The following is a 12161-nucleotide window of genomic DNA, read 5'->3' on the forward strand; positions in this document are numbered from 1 at the left end:
GGAGGTGGGGATTTGTAACGGGCAACGCGTTCCTATGGAAACAAAACAAAGCCAAACAGTCGCCTTGCAGCGCTAACAAGTATTGTCATAAAACGTGTTTTTATTAAAAGCGAGTTTAAATATTTAACACATGGCAGAACGACATCAGTGTTGCCCTGTGTGAAGCCCAGCCTCGCCTCGAGTGAAGTCCGAAGCTCTGTGCAGCACAGGGAGGTATCCGGTGCTCGCACGAATATTTGTGCTTTGTGAGTGAAATTCAGCAGCCTCAAGTATGAACAAGATTATTTTTTTCTGATTCTGCTTAGTTATGCTTTTTATTATATAAACATTAACTGTAATATTACAGTGGGAAACAGGTATTTGGCAACTACATATTATTTTGCTAAGTTTGCATAGAGGGAGCAGTTTCCAGTTTTAGCAGCTGTAACATGTTTAAACTCAGTTTGTAATGGGATCTGAAGATGAATATTCCCTGTGGGCTCTGCTTAGCTTCATTACTGGAGCCCTGCCAAATTCAGGGCTAGAAAGTATTATTCACGCCTCTTTGCACATACCATGTCAGAGCATGCTCAGTTAATGAATTTTGTTTCTAATATAGCATAAATTAGGTTTATATTTTAACATAATTTATGTTGTATTTTATTAAAATGTAAAATATTATGATCACAAGCAATCTAATTTCTGCTCTCTTAAGCCCAAACTGTGTTTGAACATCTAAGTATGTAAATCAAAATTGCATGCTTAGGAGCTGATTCTAGGATAACAAACGAATATCTGAACCAAAGAGGTTTCTGCCTTGGAGTCCTAGATTAAAGATAATTAAGGATTCCTGGTATTTGAACAGATTTATGTTGTTTATAAGTAAAGTACATTTTCCTCGCAGAGTCAACTTGTCTTAAAAAAAAAAACAAATTATGTTTGCTGTATTAAAGTTCATATTTTTAAAGTCTCAGTCTTGTATTAATCCCACAGTGAGTCATTAATCATACCAAATGCATTATAAAAACTTTAATCACTGAAGTTGAAACTGAGATTGTAATGCAATCCATCCCTTTTAATTATATCAGTTATTTTTCCTTTCAGATGAAGAATAGCAAAGGGAAAACAGATAGATTAAAACTCAGTGTTTGATGCTTTTGGGGGAGGATATTTTCTGTTTGTGTTTCTTCCTTTTTTTTAAAGTGATTTTGTATGCTTCGTGGAGGAAGGTTTCACTGCTCAAAATTCTTTCACTTTTAACTCTTTAAAAGAAAAGACTCATTTGGGAAGGCAGAGACCGTGGTGACTGTCACCCTTTGAGGGTGTGTTTGGAAGGGTCAGGTTGGGCTGGCACTGCACCGCGCTGTGTGCTGTGCCTGCTGTTGCAGGTTTCCATACTCGGATGTCTTCCACCCAGTCTCTGGCATTTATCCTTGTACTCGGGAAACCTCCAGCCTGGAAATTGTATAGCTGTTATCAGGTTGGCTGTGGCTTTGGAGGTGTTTCCTTGGGGTTTGCTGCACGCTTTTAAGGATACGGAGAAAAAGTAGAAGTAAATAGTTGTATTTTTTTAAATCAGTCTAAAACATAGTGGCTCTTATCCTCATCTGTACAAATTGGTATGGCCACGTGAACCACTACAGCCTTACTGACAACTGATATGTGCCAACTCCACTCAATTTATGCCACACGGTAATCTTGCCAAATAAATTGATTTATCATACTTGGATTTGTAGATACAGAGTTTACAGTGATGCTTTTATGCCACAGAAGAAAATAGATTTATTAAGTAAACTGCTCACAGTAGATACATTTTATTCTTTGCTAGAAAAGCAAAACCTGATCAATTATTTGTTCCTTAATCCCCTAGATTAATCCTGCCATATGAAAGATTTATTAAAGGAGAGGAAGATAAGCCACTGCCTCCAGTGAAACCTCGAAAACAGGATAACAGTTCCCAGGAGGGCGATGCGAAAACAAAAGTGTCTGGAACAAAACGCATTAAAAATGAAAACCAAAAGAGCAAGAAGGAGAAAGATAATGCACAGAAACCCCAAGATGCATCTGAGGTTGGTTGCTTCCCTGCTTTTCAACTTTTCAATTAAAAATGTGCAGTTTTAATCAATCAAAATTCAGTGATAAAATACATAATTTAAACTGGAGAATCCCAAACAGTTGGCCTTCAAGTTTGCTCAGCAGTAGAAATTCAGTTGGTGTGGTACTGTCTGTGTGGTACTGTCTGTTGTGATTTTGCAGGGTTACAAACAGCCACCAGTTAGCTCCATATTGCTTGGGAGTGATGGCAGAAGACCAAACTCTAGATACAACAAGTATCATTTCTGCTCATTGTGTTACACAGTGGTCACCACGAAAAGATCAGCATCTGCCAAAAGGAAACCACACAACTACCACAGTTATTTCCTAATCTTAAGTATAGGGTGCGGGAACCTCTAATACTGCTGATAATGTTGTGGTAACTGGGTATAGCTGGTCTTTATAGTAGTAACCTCTGGATTAGCCCTTCTGCACTTACAGATGTATGCATATATCCATCAGAAAACATACCACTCCTCCGGACTTTTATCATGTTATACTAAATTTCTCTTTAGACTCAAAGGTCAAATTTTGAGCAAACACCTGCCAAGCTTTAACTGAGACTGAAGTCTCTCACATACCACAGATGGTTTTCAGCAGAGATGCTGCTAACCTGCTTCACGTGGGCAGGTCCTGTTTCCACATAGAATCACATTATGTGTGCTCGTGGGACAGCTCCAATTTTGTGTTCACAGCCCATGTAAAGATAGATCAGTGGAATTCATACTTGTCTGCAGATTAAGGGTAACTTTCGTATGTTGCTCAGTGCTATAAAACCAACGGGCATTTTGCTCCAGCGTTTCTTAAGCATGTCTTTTGCCCATCTGAGCCACTCTAACTGTGTCCTCCTTGCACCTTGTGTAAGTGGGACCTTGAAGCTCCTTGCACACAACTAAATACACAAGATGTTGCTTTTTCTGTCTCAGTCTGCCAGATCGCAGCAGCCTTCAAGGCGTTGCAGTGAAAGTAAGTATTTAAAGAATGTTGAAACACATGACATGCCCGGCAGACTACGGCTGCTCCCTTGCCTTCATTGCTGTCTGGCAGGTACATAAGTCCTGTTTCTAAACCAGCTTGAAATCGGTATTGAGTCAACTACCAACAACCCTCCTCCTTGTTGCTTAAAAAAAATCACAAAACCAGTAAGCATGGATGCATTTGAGAATTTGCATGTTGTTTCAAGAACAGAATATTCTGATTTTCATGTCCCACTACCATTTTAAGTTGTCCTTACACTGAAAAATGTCATCTCTTGTCCGAACCAGAATTTGTTTTCAATTGCATTGATCAACAGCATCTTTAATGTCAAATGTAAGAGTGCTCTACAGAGAGGGATTTTTATTTTCTCTTGCACTGTAATTTTAAAGCAGAGAACACTGCTGGGGGAAAACTCCTCTGCTTCTGATTGCAAATACCTGAAGTGCATATAACCTCCTTCAGTCAGTGGAACATTGCACCACAAATTGCCCAAAGCAAGAAAATGCAAAGCTAAGGCCTGTGCTCCCTTCCCCTGTCACTCCTTTGTGCCCACTTGTTTACTGTGGGGGTCTTAGATCAGCAAGATAGCTTACAAACTGTTGGTACTGCCACAGTTAAGCACAGCATAACAAGCCAGCAACCGAGTATCAGCCTTAACTTTGAATTTCCTTGCTTTTGTTGTTCCCCTATCTCAAACTTCCTGCTGCTTAAACTGCAGTTATTTTTGTATGTGGTTTGCAGGAAGAGTTCTTAGAGCTGCACTTATCGGAAGCATAAGGAGCTGAGCCGAGACAATAAAAATACACAAATGTGGCAGTTTCCCACTGTAAAATGGTACCTTTTAAGGAAGAATGAATCTCTCATCTCTAGGGTGGATGATGGTGTCCTGCTCCTGTTTAATGAGGGCAGGCAATTAAAAACTGCATCCTTCACACAGGTCACTGTATGGATGGTTGCATGAAGCCAGAGAACTGAGGAGGCCCACTTCCCTCCTGGGTGGGTGCTCATCGGTGCTCCTCTGCAGATGGAGTTCTGTGCCCAAGGCATCATCCAGTGCTTCAGGGTGGAGCAGCCTCCAATCTACTGTGGCCTGGTGGAAGGCCTCACATAGAATCATAGAATGGCCTGGGCTGAAAAGGACCTCAAAGATCATCTAGTTTCAACTCCCCTGCTGTGTGCAGGGTCACCAACCACCAGACCAGGCTGCTCAGACCCACATCCAGCCTGGCCTTGAATGCTTCCAGGGATGGGGCATCCACAACATCCTTGGGCAACCTGTTCCAGTGCTTCAACACCCTCTGAGTGAAAAACTTCCTGCTAATATCTCAACCTAAACCTCCCCTTCTTAGTTTAAAACCATTCCCCCTCTAACCCAGCACAGACTCCGTGGTTGTTGCAGGCTTGCTGCCAGACAGCAGTGGTAGTGTGTTGTTCACAGGGAGCCTTTATCGTTGCATGTGGATGTGTAGGCGTGGCCCCAGCCAAGCCACCATTTACACCATTCTTGCATGTAGCTTCAGAGCAGGCCGTAGCTGTGGGCTAAAGGATAACCAAGCTACAAAAGAGCCGTCTCCTCTATTGCACGTTCAACTCACGCAGCACAAGAAATATGCAGGGAGAGAGTATAACTTTAATTTATTAGGATTGCATTTGTCTTTGTGCTCTTCTCTCTTTTCCTGCCATCGCAATGACATCGTCTCTGTAACAAGATACCAGACAAAATGCTATTAGCCTTAGAATGCACATTTCCCCACAATAGCTGAAACTTCAATCAAAATGTTGCTTAACAGAAACAAAGAGCAGAATGTGCAGTTATTAAATATCATTTCTCTTTTTTTTTCATCCCTGCTTTGCTCATCTGTGTGGTATTTTCCTGTAATTTTATAAGCTCAAGAGACTAGGGATAGTACTTTGTAAAGGACCTAATGATGGTATTTGGACTGCAAAAGGCAGCTATTAGTTTAAAAAGAAGTTGTTACGATGACTAATGTACACTGCAACTGATAGACCAGCCAAACACACAGGAATATTTAAAAGCAGCTGTGAAGAATTAAATTTCTGAGATGATAAGATTCGCTAGGACCTTCTCTGGTCCCTCACTCCTGTGATACACTGTAGAGCAGCATTTGTATAATAATTTCTTTATGTGTCTTATCTTTACTAAGAAAGAAAGAAAACAATAATAATAAAGGGTTCACACAATGCTGCTGTTTTATGAATGTCTTATACCATGACATGTCAGAAGAGAATGAGAGCAGTTTTGAAAAAGGCTGTCAGTCAGCTGGATCACAGATGGGACGCTCTGATGACCTCTGCGGGTCGCAGTTCAGCCAGCGACATAATGGGATGAATAGTGTGAATTGTGAACACAAACTGTATTAATGGTGAAGCAGAAAGAGCTGCAGTCCCATTGACGATAACATATAAAAGCTATGTTTGTAATAGTGTGCACATGCACTTACGGAATGTTGACAACTTCATTTTAATCCGTTAATAAAAAAATGTGTGTCCTAGTTAAGCTGCGGCAGTGATTTGCTGCCTACAATAGGGATTCCTAGTATGCCATTTCTGTCATTTTCACACTTTAATGCAGAACTGGGTGTGAATGATCTCCTCTGTGATCACTGAATTTTAAGAACAATGCTAGAGAGCCTGCATTTTCAGCTTCACATAAGAAAAAATGTTTGGATGTGCGTACTTCTCATAGGTGAAGTTGGCTAGCGTGAAAAATCTTTATAGCCTTTTTGTTTGTGTTGTGAAATCTGCTCTCCTGTGTTTGCCTAATTAATTTTAAAAGACTAACTTCTGTGTTTAGTGGTGAAGCCACTGGTGCCTCTAGTCAGGCTACAAGCATCTGCTGCTTTGAAATGCCTTATTATGACACTGGCAGCAACAGTGTATTTCTAGGAGGTATGTTTCTTTGTTTGACTCCAATACCTGGTATTCGAGCTCTTGCATTCCAACAAGGTGATTGACAAGTACATCTCTAGCAGTAGCAAGCAGTGTACGTTATATGTGCTTCTGAACAGTCTGCCAAAATGTACAGCATTCTCATAACTGTCTATTGAATCATTTTATTAGGTTTCATCAGAACAAGAGAAAGATCAAGAATCAACAGACCAGAAAAATTTTGCAGAACAGCCTACAGTAGGAGAGACGAAACAACTTAGTCAAGGCCCTCCACCTCTTTTGCCAGAGGCAGCTCGGCCACTGCCTATGGAAAAGACAGACATGACAGAAAACAGCTCAAGCAGCGAGAAAGCCAAGGAAGAAGTTCCTCATTCGTCATCTTTCTCAAGTATATCCATGCCCTCGGATGAAGACACCATGCTGGATGCCACTGTCACAAAACGACTGCACTCCTCAGCAGATACTCTGGAAGATACAAAGCCAGAACGAAGGATACACAAAGCTTTTACTGAGAGCTTAGAAAACGAACCTCCAGAAATGCCCTTCTCAACTTTCCCAGTCCAGCTGCCCACTCAAAGTGATATGGAAGATGATAAATTGCCAGAGATGGCTGATTACATTGCAAACTGCACAGTGAAAGTAGATCAGCTGGGAAACGAAGATATCCACAATGCACTGAAGCAAGCACCCAAAGTACTGGTAGTCCAGAACTTTGACATGTTCAAGGAGAAAGAGCTGCCTGGGTCCATGAGCGACGACTCTTCTTTCGGTTACACACCACTGCTCTACTCAAAGGGTAATCCAGGCATTATGTCACCCCTGGCAAAGAAAAAGCTGCTGTCGCAGGTCAGTGGGACAACCTTATCATGTAGCTATCCTTATGGTTCTCCTCCACCTTTGATTAGCAAAAAGAAATTGAGCAGCAGAGATGAACTGTCATCAAGCCTATCACAAGGTCCTCACGTCCCTAATTCTGATCCCATAGCAATTAATAGGCCATCAGTCATACAACACGTGCAGAGTTTTAAATCCAAGGAAGAAAGGAAATCAATTAATGATGTTTTTAAACATGACATGCTAAGTAAAGTGGATCCTCAGCGCTGTGATTTTTCACAACATCACCTCAGTTCTCTTGCTGAGTCGTATGTACCGAAGACAGATATCCAGGACTGTAAAGATAAAATGAATGAGAAAAGGGCACTGCAGCACTCCCGTGTGCCCACTTTCTTGGCAGATTTTTATTCATCACCTCATCTGCACAACCTTTATAGGCACACGGAGCACCACCTTAATAATGAACAGACATCAAAGTACCTCCCCCGGGACATGTTCAGAGAGTCTGAAAATATTTCTACTTTTACTCAACACAAACACCAAGAAAAACTAAATTTAAATTATCACCCATCTTTGCATCAGCAAGAAAAAAAGGCAGCAGTGGAAGCCTCTTCAGATGATCAGCCAACAGATTTGAGTCTTCCGAAGAGCATACACAAACAGACTGCAAAGGCTCCTGGCTCCAGTCTCTCTCATTCATCTATGGCCCAGCAAGAAGGCAAAGGTATCTCCCTGTTCCAGGCTGCGAGCAGCCAGGCGGTGAGCCTAGACTGTAACCCCAAAGCTTGCCGCGTGTCCCCCATGGCCATGACTGCCCCTAAAAAACACAGTGAGTTACTCCACAGGTCTGGGAAGCAGGCACAGAGACTGGAGAACCTGAGGAAGATGGAGGGGATGGTGCATCCTATCATTGGCCGCAGAATGAGCCCTCAAAACATCGGAGCTGCTCGGCCTTTGAAGCGAGGCCTGGAGGAATTGGACAAAGTCATTTCGGAAAAAAAAGTCCGAGCTGTCTCTCCTCTGCACTTACCAAAGGAGACCTCAGTAAAAGAAAAGGTTCCCGATGTGGAGGGGGAAGGCAGCAAGTCTCTGCATGGCCTGCATTCAGGCAGTGTTCTGGAGAGCCACAAATTTCCCCTCTCAGCCCCAATCTTCCCAGGCTTGTATCCAGGAACCCTGTGCACAGGGCTGAATAATCGCCTCCCGCCTGGGTATTCCCATCCTTTACAGTACTTGAAAAATCAGACCGTGCTCTCCCCACTAATGCAACCTTTGGCTCTCCATTCCCTCATGGTGCAGAGACAATTCCTCACATCCCCTGCAAATTCTCAGCAACTGTATAGACACTTAGCTGCAGCAACACCTGTAGGAAGCTCGTACGGTGACCTTTTGCATAACAGCATTTATCCATTAGCTGCTATAAACCCTCAAGCTGCATTCCCACCTTCCCAGCTGTCCTCCGTACATCCCAGCACAAAACTGTAAATCCCCTCACTCACAAAAAAAAGTCTGAGGAGAACAGTTCAGTTAGCGACATTCCTCCCGCTGTGATGATATCTTGCAGATCTGTATTGCTGTAAGCCAGGATGCCGTCATATCCCACGTGGCGGAAAGCTTTGGAGTGTGATCGAGACAGGACTACTTCTTCAATTCTGGCTCCACGCCAGTCCCCTCTCCCCTCACCCCTGCCCTGGCCAAACAACAACAACACACGCTCAAAAATTCTTTGGATTTTGCATATGTGTTTTCTGAAAGTACTTGTGTATGGTAAGAGCAAATGTTCAAAGGGAGCCGTGGAAATGCAGGCCCAGTCCTGAGCTCACTGAAATGAGAGGCGACGTTTGCATTTGCTTTTCATTGAGCCAAGGACCAGAGGTCGAGTGTTGCTGCAAACGAGTCAAGGACTCGAGATGAACTTGGCAAGGAGAGGAGGGCCGAGAACCCACACGATCGGTGGATGTGCTGTTTTGGGTAACTTTTCCTGACTTTTAAAGATTCAATCAATGCAATGTATAGTAAAACGGCAATAGATTTTTCATTTTAACACTATTAGAACAGAAGGGTAAACACTGATTAATTTGACTGTACATATCCACTTCGTAAACTACCAATGTCACATTTGGTCACAATAATTTATATAGTTTTGTTTGTCTGATATATTCTGTACTCTTTATGTTTGTTTCTTGTTTTTTTTTTTGTTTTTTTTTTTTTCTTTTTTGTTTTCTTTTCTTGATTATTTTTTTAAATTAAACAGTATCATTTTACCTGCAACTTTTTTAAAAGGCTGTGGCTGTCCTAATTTTTTATGTTTGTAATTTTTCCAGCTTCTTCATACTTCTGAGCAGTGTTTTTGTTTCATTTTTGTGGTAATGTTTACTGTTTACAAACTGAAGCAACTGGTTCAGATTCATCTTAATGGATATAAACGTACTATAGGTAATATTATGGTGCAAGGGTGCAAACAAGGTTCCTTTCCCTATGGTCCGACCCTGCAGGTGCTGAGCACTTCCCACTCTCCTCATGCTGTTGTGGTGGCTCGTGCTGCTTTTCCCTCCCACTGAGCTTTGCTTTTCCATATTGTGATCCGTGAATTTGTCAATAAGTCGCACTTAGCTTACCTAGGCTGTGAAACCTTCCTGTGTACCAGAGAACCAATCTGGAAAACTAAACCTCACACAAGATGGCGGATGGCAGAGGAGTCCAGAAAACAGATTTATGATTTGCAAGAATGGCAAGAATATCAGCAATTAGGACAGGAGTCTGTGCTGGTTTGAACTGGGGGTGTGCAGGTCCTGTGCCATGGGCAGGGTTTGGTGGGATGGGTAGGGGTCATGCAGCAGGTGCCCTGCCACTGGGCACAGCTGGCACCTGAGCTGGCAAAGAAGCCAAGTGTCTGTTGGGTCCTGGCACCCCCATGGGGACCACGTCCCTCCCTGGGCATCTGCCAGAGAGTGAGAGCCGGGTACCGAGGAACTGGGTTTGGTAATGAAAGAGCTATCCTGTGGCTGCATGTTCACACTGAAGGACGTCACCACCATGCAGCTGAGTGTAGACATTGATGGAGGAGTGTGGCTTAGAGGCTTTTGTGTGAAAATGTGAAAATTGGTTGCGATTCAGACCATCTCAGTTTACTGTTCAGAGACAGCATAATTGATGTGAAAACAAACATGGAAACTACTAAGAAACACTTTGCATGCTAGGCATGTCATTAAATTTTCCCGTGATATGAAGCCAAATACAATATATAATGTATCATAGTTAATATCCAAAGGTGGAAACCAGAATAATATACTCGTCTACTGTTAAAGATCCAGCTTCTTCAATTCAATACTTTATATTCCTGTGGTAAAACTATATTTAATTGATCAATAAACAGACTAGTAGAACTTAGAACATGGATGTGCCACTGCAGAGCATCCTGCTGCTCCACGGATCTTACAGGAACAGAACTGCAGGCTCAGCTGGGCAGAGGCCATAATGTCGAGGACATCTCTAGTAAAGTTGCACTAGGTCTGAATTGTGAGAATCAGGGGTTTGGGGATGGGTGGGAGGAAGGAGGGCGGGGGATGAGGAGAGAATATGAGGATCTACAGCAAACACAAATAGGAGTGTTTTTGGCAAAGCAAGCATTTCTCTTTCTTGTTTTGGTTAAATCTGTGTCCTGAGTTTGTGCATTTGTTTATGCAGTGTCCGCTTTCCCTTTGGTTACGTCACTTCGGAGTTTGGTCGTAGCCTTTGTGAAGCAGAGCAAATGCGGAGCAGGGCTGGGGAGGAGAGCGCGGAGGGAGGGCCTTGGTTCCCCTGGGAGGAGACCAGCCCAGACCCCTCCTGGCAGGGAGGCTTGCGTGTGCTGGGTGAGACATTGGGACAAATGAGAAGAAATGGTAGCATAAGGCCCCAGCAGAAGGGGTGCGTTGTTTGTTTAAGAACTCTTAAGATAAATCTTGGAAGTCTTTCAAAAGGCTATTGAATTCTCCATTGGCTGAAAGACTTTTTTTTTAATGTCTTAAATGGGACTTTGTTTGCATTGTTTGAGTTCAAGGGGCCTTATTATTGAATGAAATTGCACAAGCCTCTCTTTGTGCAATCAAACCATTGTTATTGATAGGTTTGTAAAGGAAACTGTGGAATCTAATTGGCAATAGAGTCATAAACCTATTTACTAAGAACCAGTTCCAAGAAATGTTGCAAGCCGAACGCACTATGTCCAGCATTCATTAGGGATGCTAAAGGTTGTGAGATGATGAGGTAATGGCCCAGCAGCCGCAGCTCATGTGTGCCTTCTGGCTGCGGGCTGGGCCTGCCTTCATCAAGCGGATCCACAGTAGCACCTGGCTGTCAGTGCAGCACACTCCCAGCAAGGGAGTAGGTGAGTGAGTGAGGACATTTTGCAAGTTGGGCTGGCTGCACGAGCCATTTCCCTGCTGTGCCAGGGCCTGGGAAGTCGCCTGTTGCAGCTCAGGACAAGCTGGCTTGGCAGCACGTGGTGGCGGCGGGCCGGGAGGGCTGTGCCTCCTGTGCTGCTGTGCTCCCAGGGCTGCCAGGATGCTCCTTCCCACGCTGTCCTCCTGTGCAGTGCTCACCCAGTCGTCACGATTTTAGTGAGAAACAGGAATTCCTGCCGTGGTGCAAGGCCCGCAACGTGAGAACTGTTACATGAGCACTTAATAGTGGTGTTTGCTGTAAATGTGGTCGATACTTCACTTGTTCTCTTCCTCTTCCCGCCCTCCTCCCCCGGACCCATAGTTTTAAATATGTTCTAATAATGGCAGCATACTCTACTAGCTGTTTATACTTTTTTAACTTTCTTTTGTTGTAAATATTGTATACTTTTTGTGATTCAAGTTATGTAGCCTATATGCTCTGTAAGGTGATGATTTGTATATATAAAAATGGCCCAGTAATATTATATAGTTTCCCATTTAAAAGGTTATTGAGTAACCTTTGTGTTAGTTTAAACACTACCAGAAATAAAGCTGAGCCAACTATAAACACTCAATTTTTGTATGTTTTCCAAATTGTACTTATTAATGCTTTTGATACTGTATTATGTGCCAATAGTTTCCCAATCACATAGCAGGCAAAAGATATTTTGTACTTTTTGATCCACTGTAATATTTAATAAAAAATGTTACTATCTGTTCCCTTTTGTGTTTGATTAATAATTCTGTAAACAGCTCTTATCACCATGGATTACATATTATCCCATCTGACCTTTCAGCCCTCTTATATTGGTTTTTCTAGAGAAAATATTCCCTCCTGCAAATGATTAGATTAAAGAAATGGAAGTCTGCAATTTCCTAGAGGAGAAAGAGACAAGATCTTCAGTTCCCCTCTATTTTCGCAGTGTGCTCACATTAAAACGT

At 42.7% G+C, this 12161-nt stretch overlaps 1 protein-coding gene across 5 annotated transcripts in view; it reads left to right on the forward strand.

Moving 5' to 3' along the window:
* ARID5B (AT-rich interaction domain 5B) overlaps positions 1–11935 on the forward strand; it is a 108584-nt gene extending 96649 nt beyond the window's left edge. For all 5 annotated transcript variants that reach the window (XM_090144836.1, XM_090144837.1, XM_031589940.2 and 2 more), the window contains 2 exons: positions 1850–2048; positions 6133–11935. In XM_090144836.1, the coding sequence (XP_090000962.1) occupies positions 1850–2048; positions 6133–8280 (2347 nt within the window). In that variant the 3' untranslated portion in view covers positions 8281–11935. The remainder of the gene's footprint in view (positions 1–1849; positions 2049–6132) is intronic.
* Positions 11936–12161: the final 226 nt, after the last annotated feature.

Source organism: Phasianus colchicus, chromosome 8, assembly GCF_987193195.1.
Source record: "Phasianus colchicus chromosome 8, bPhaCol1.hap1.1, whole genome shotgun sequence".
Classification (NCBI taxonomy): Eukaryota; Metazoa; Chordata; class Aves; order Galliformes; family Phasianidae; genus Phasianus; species Phasianus colchicus.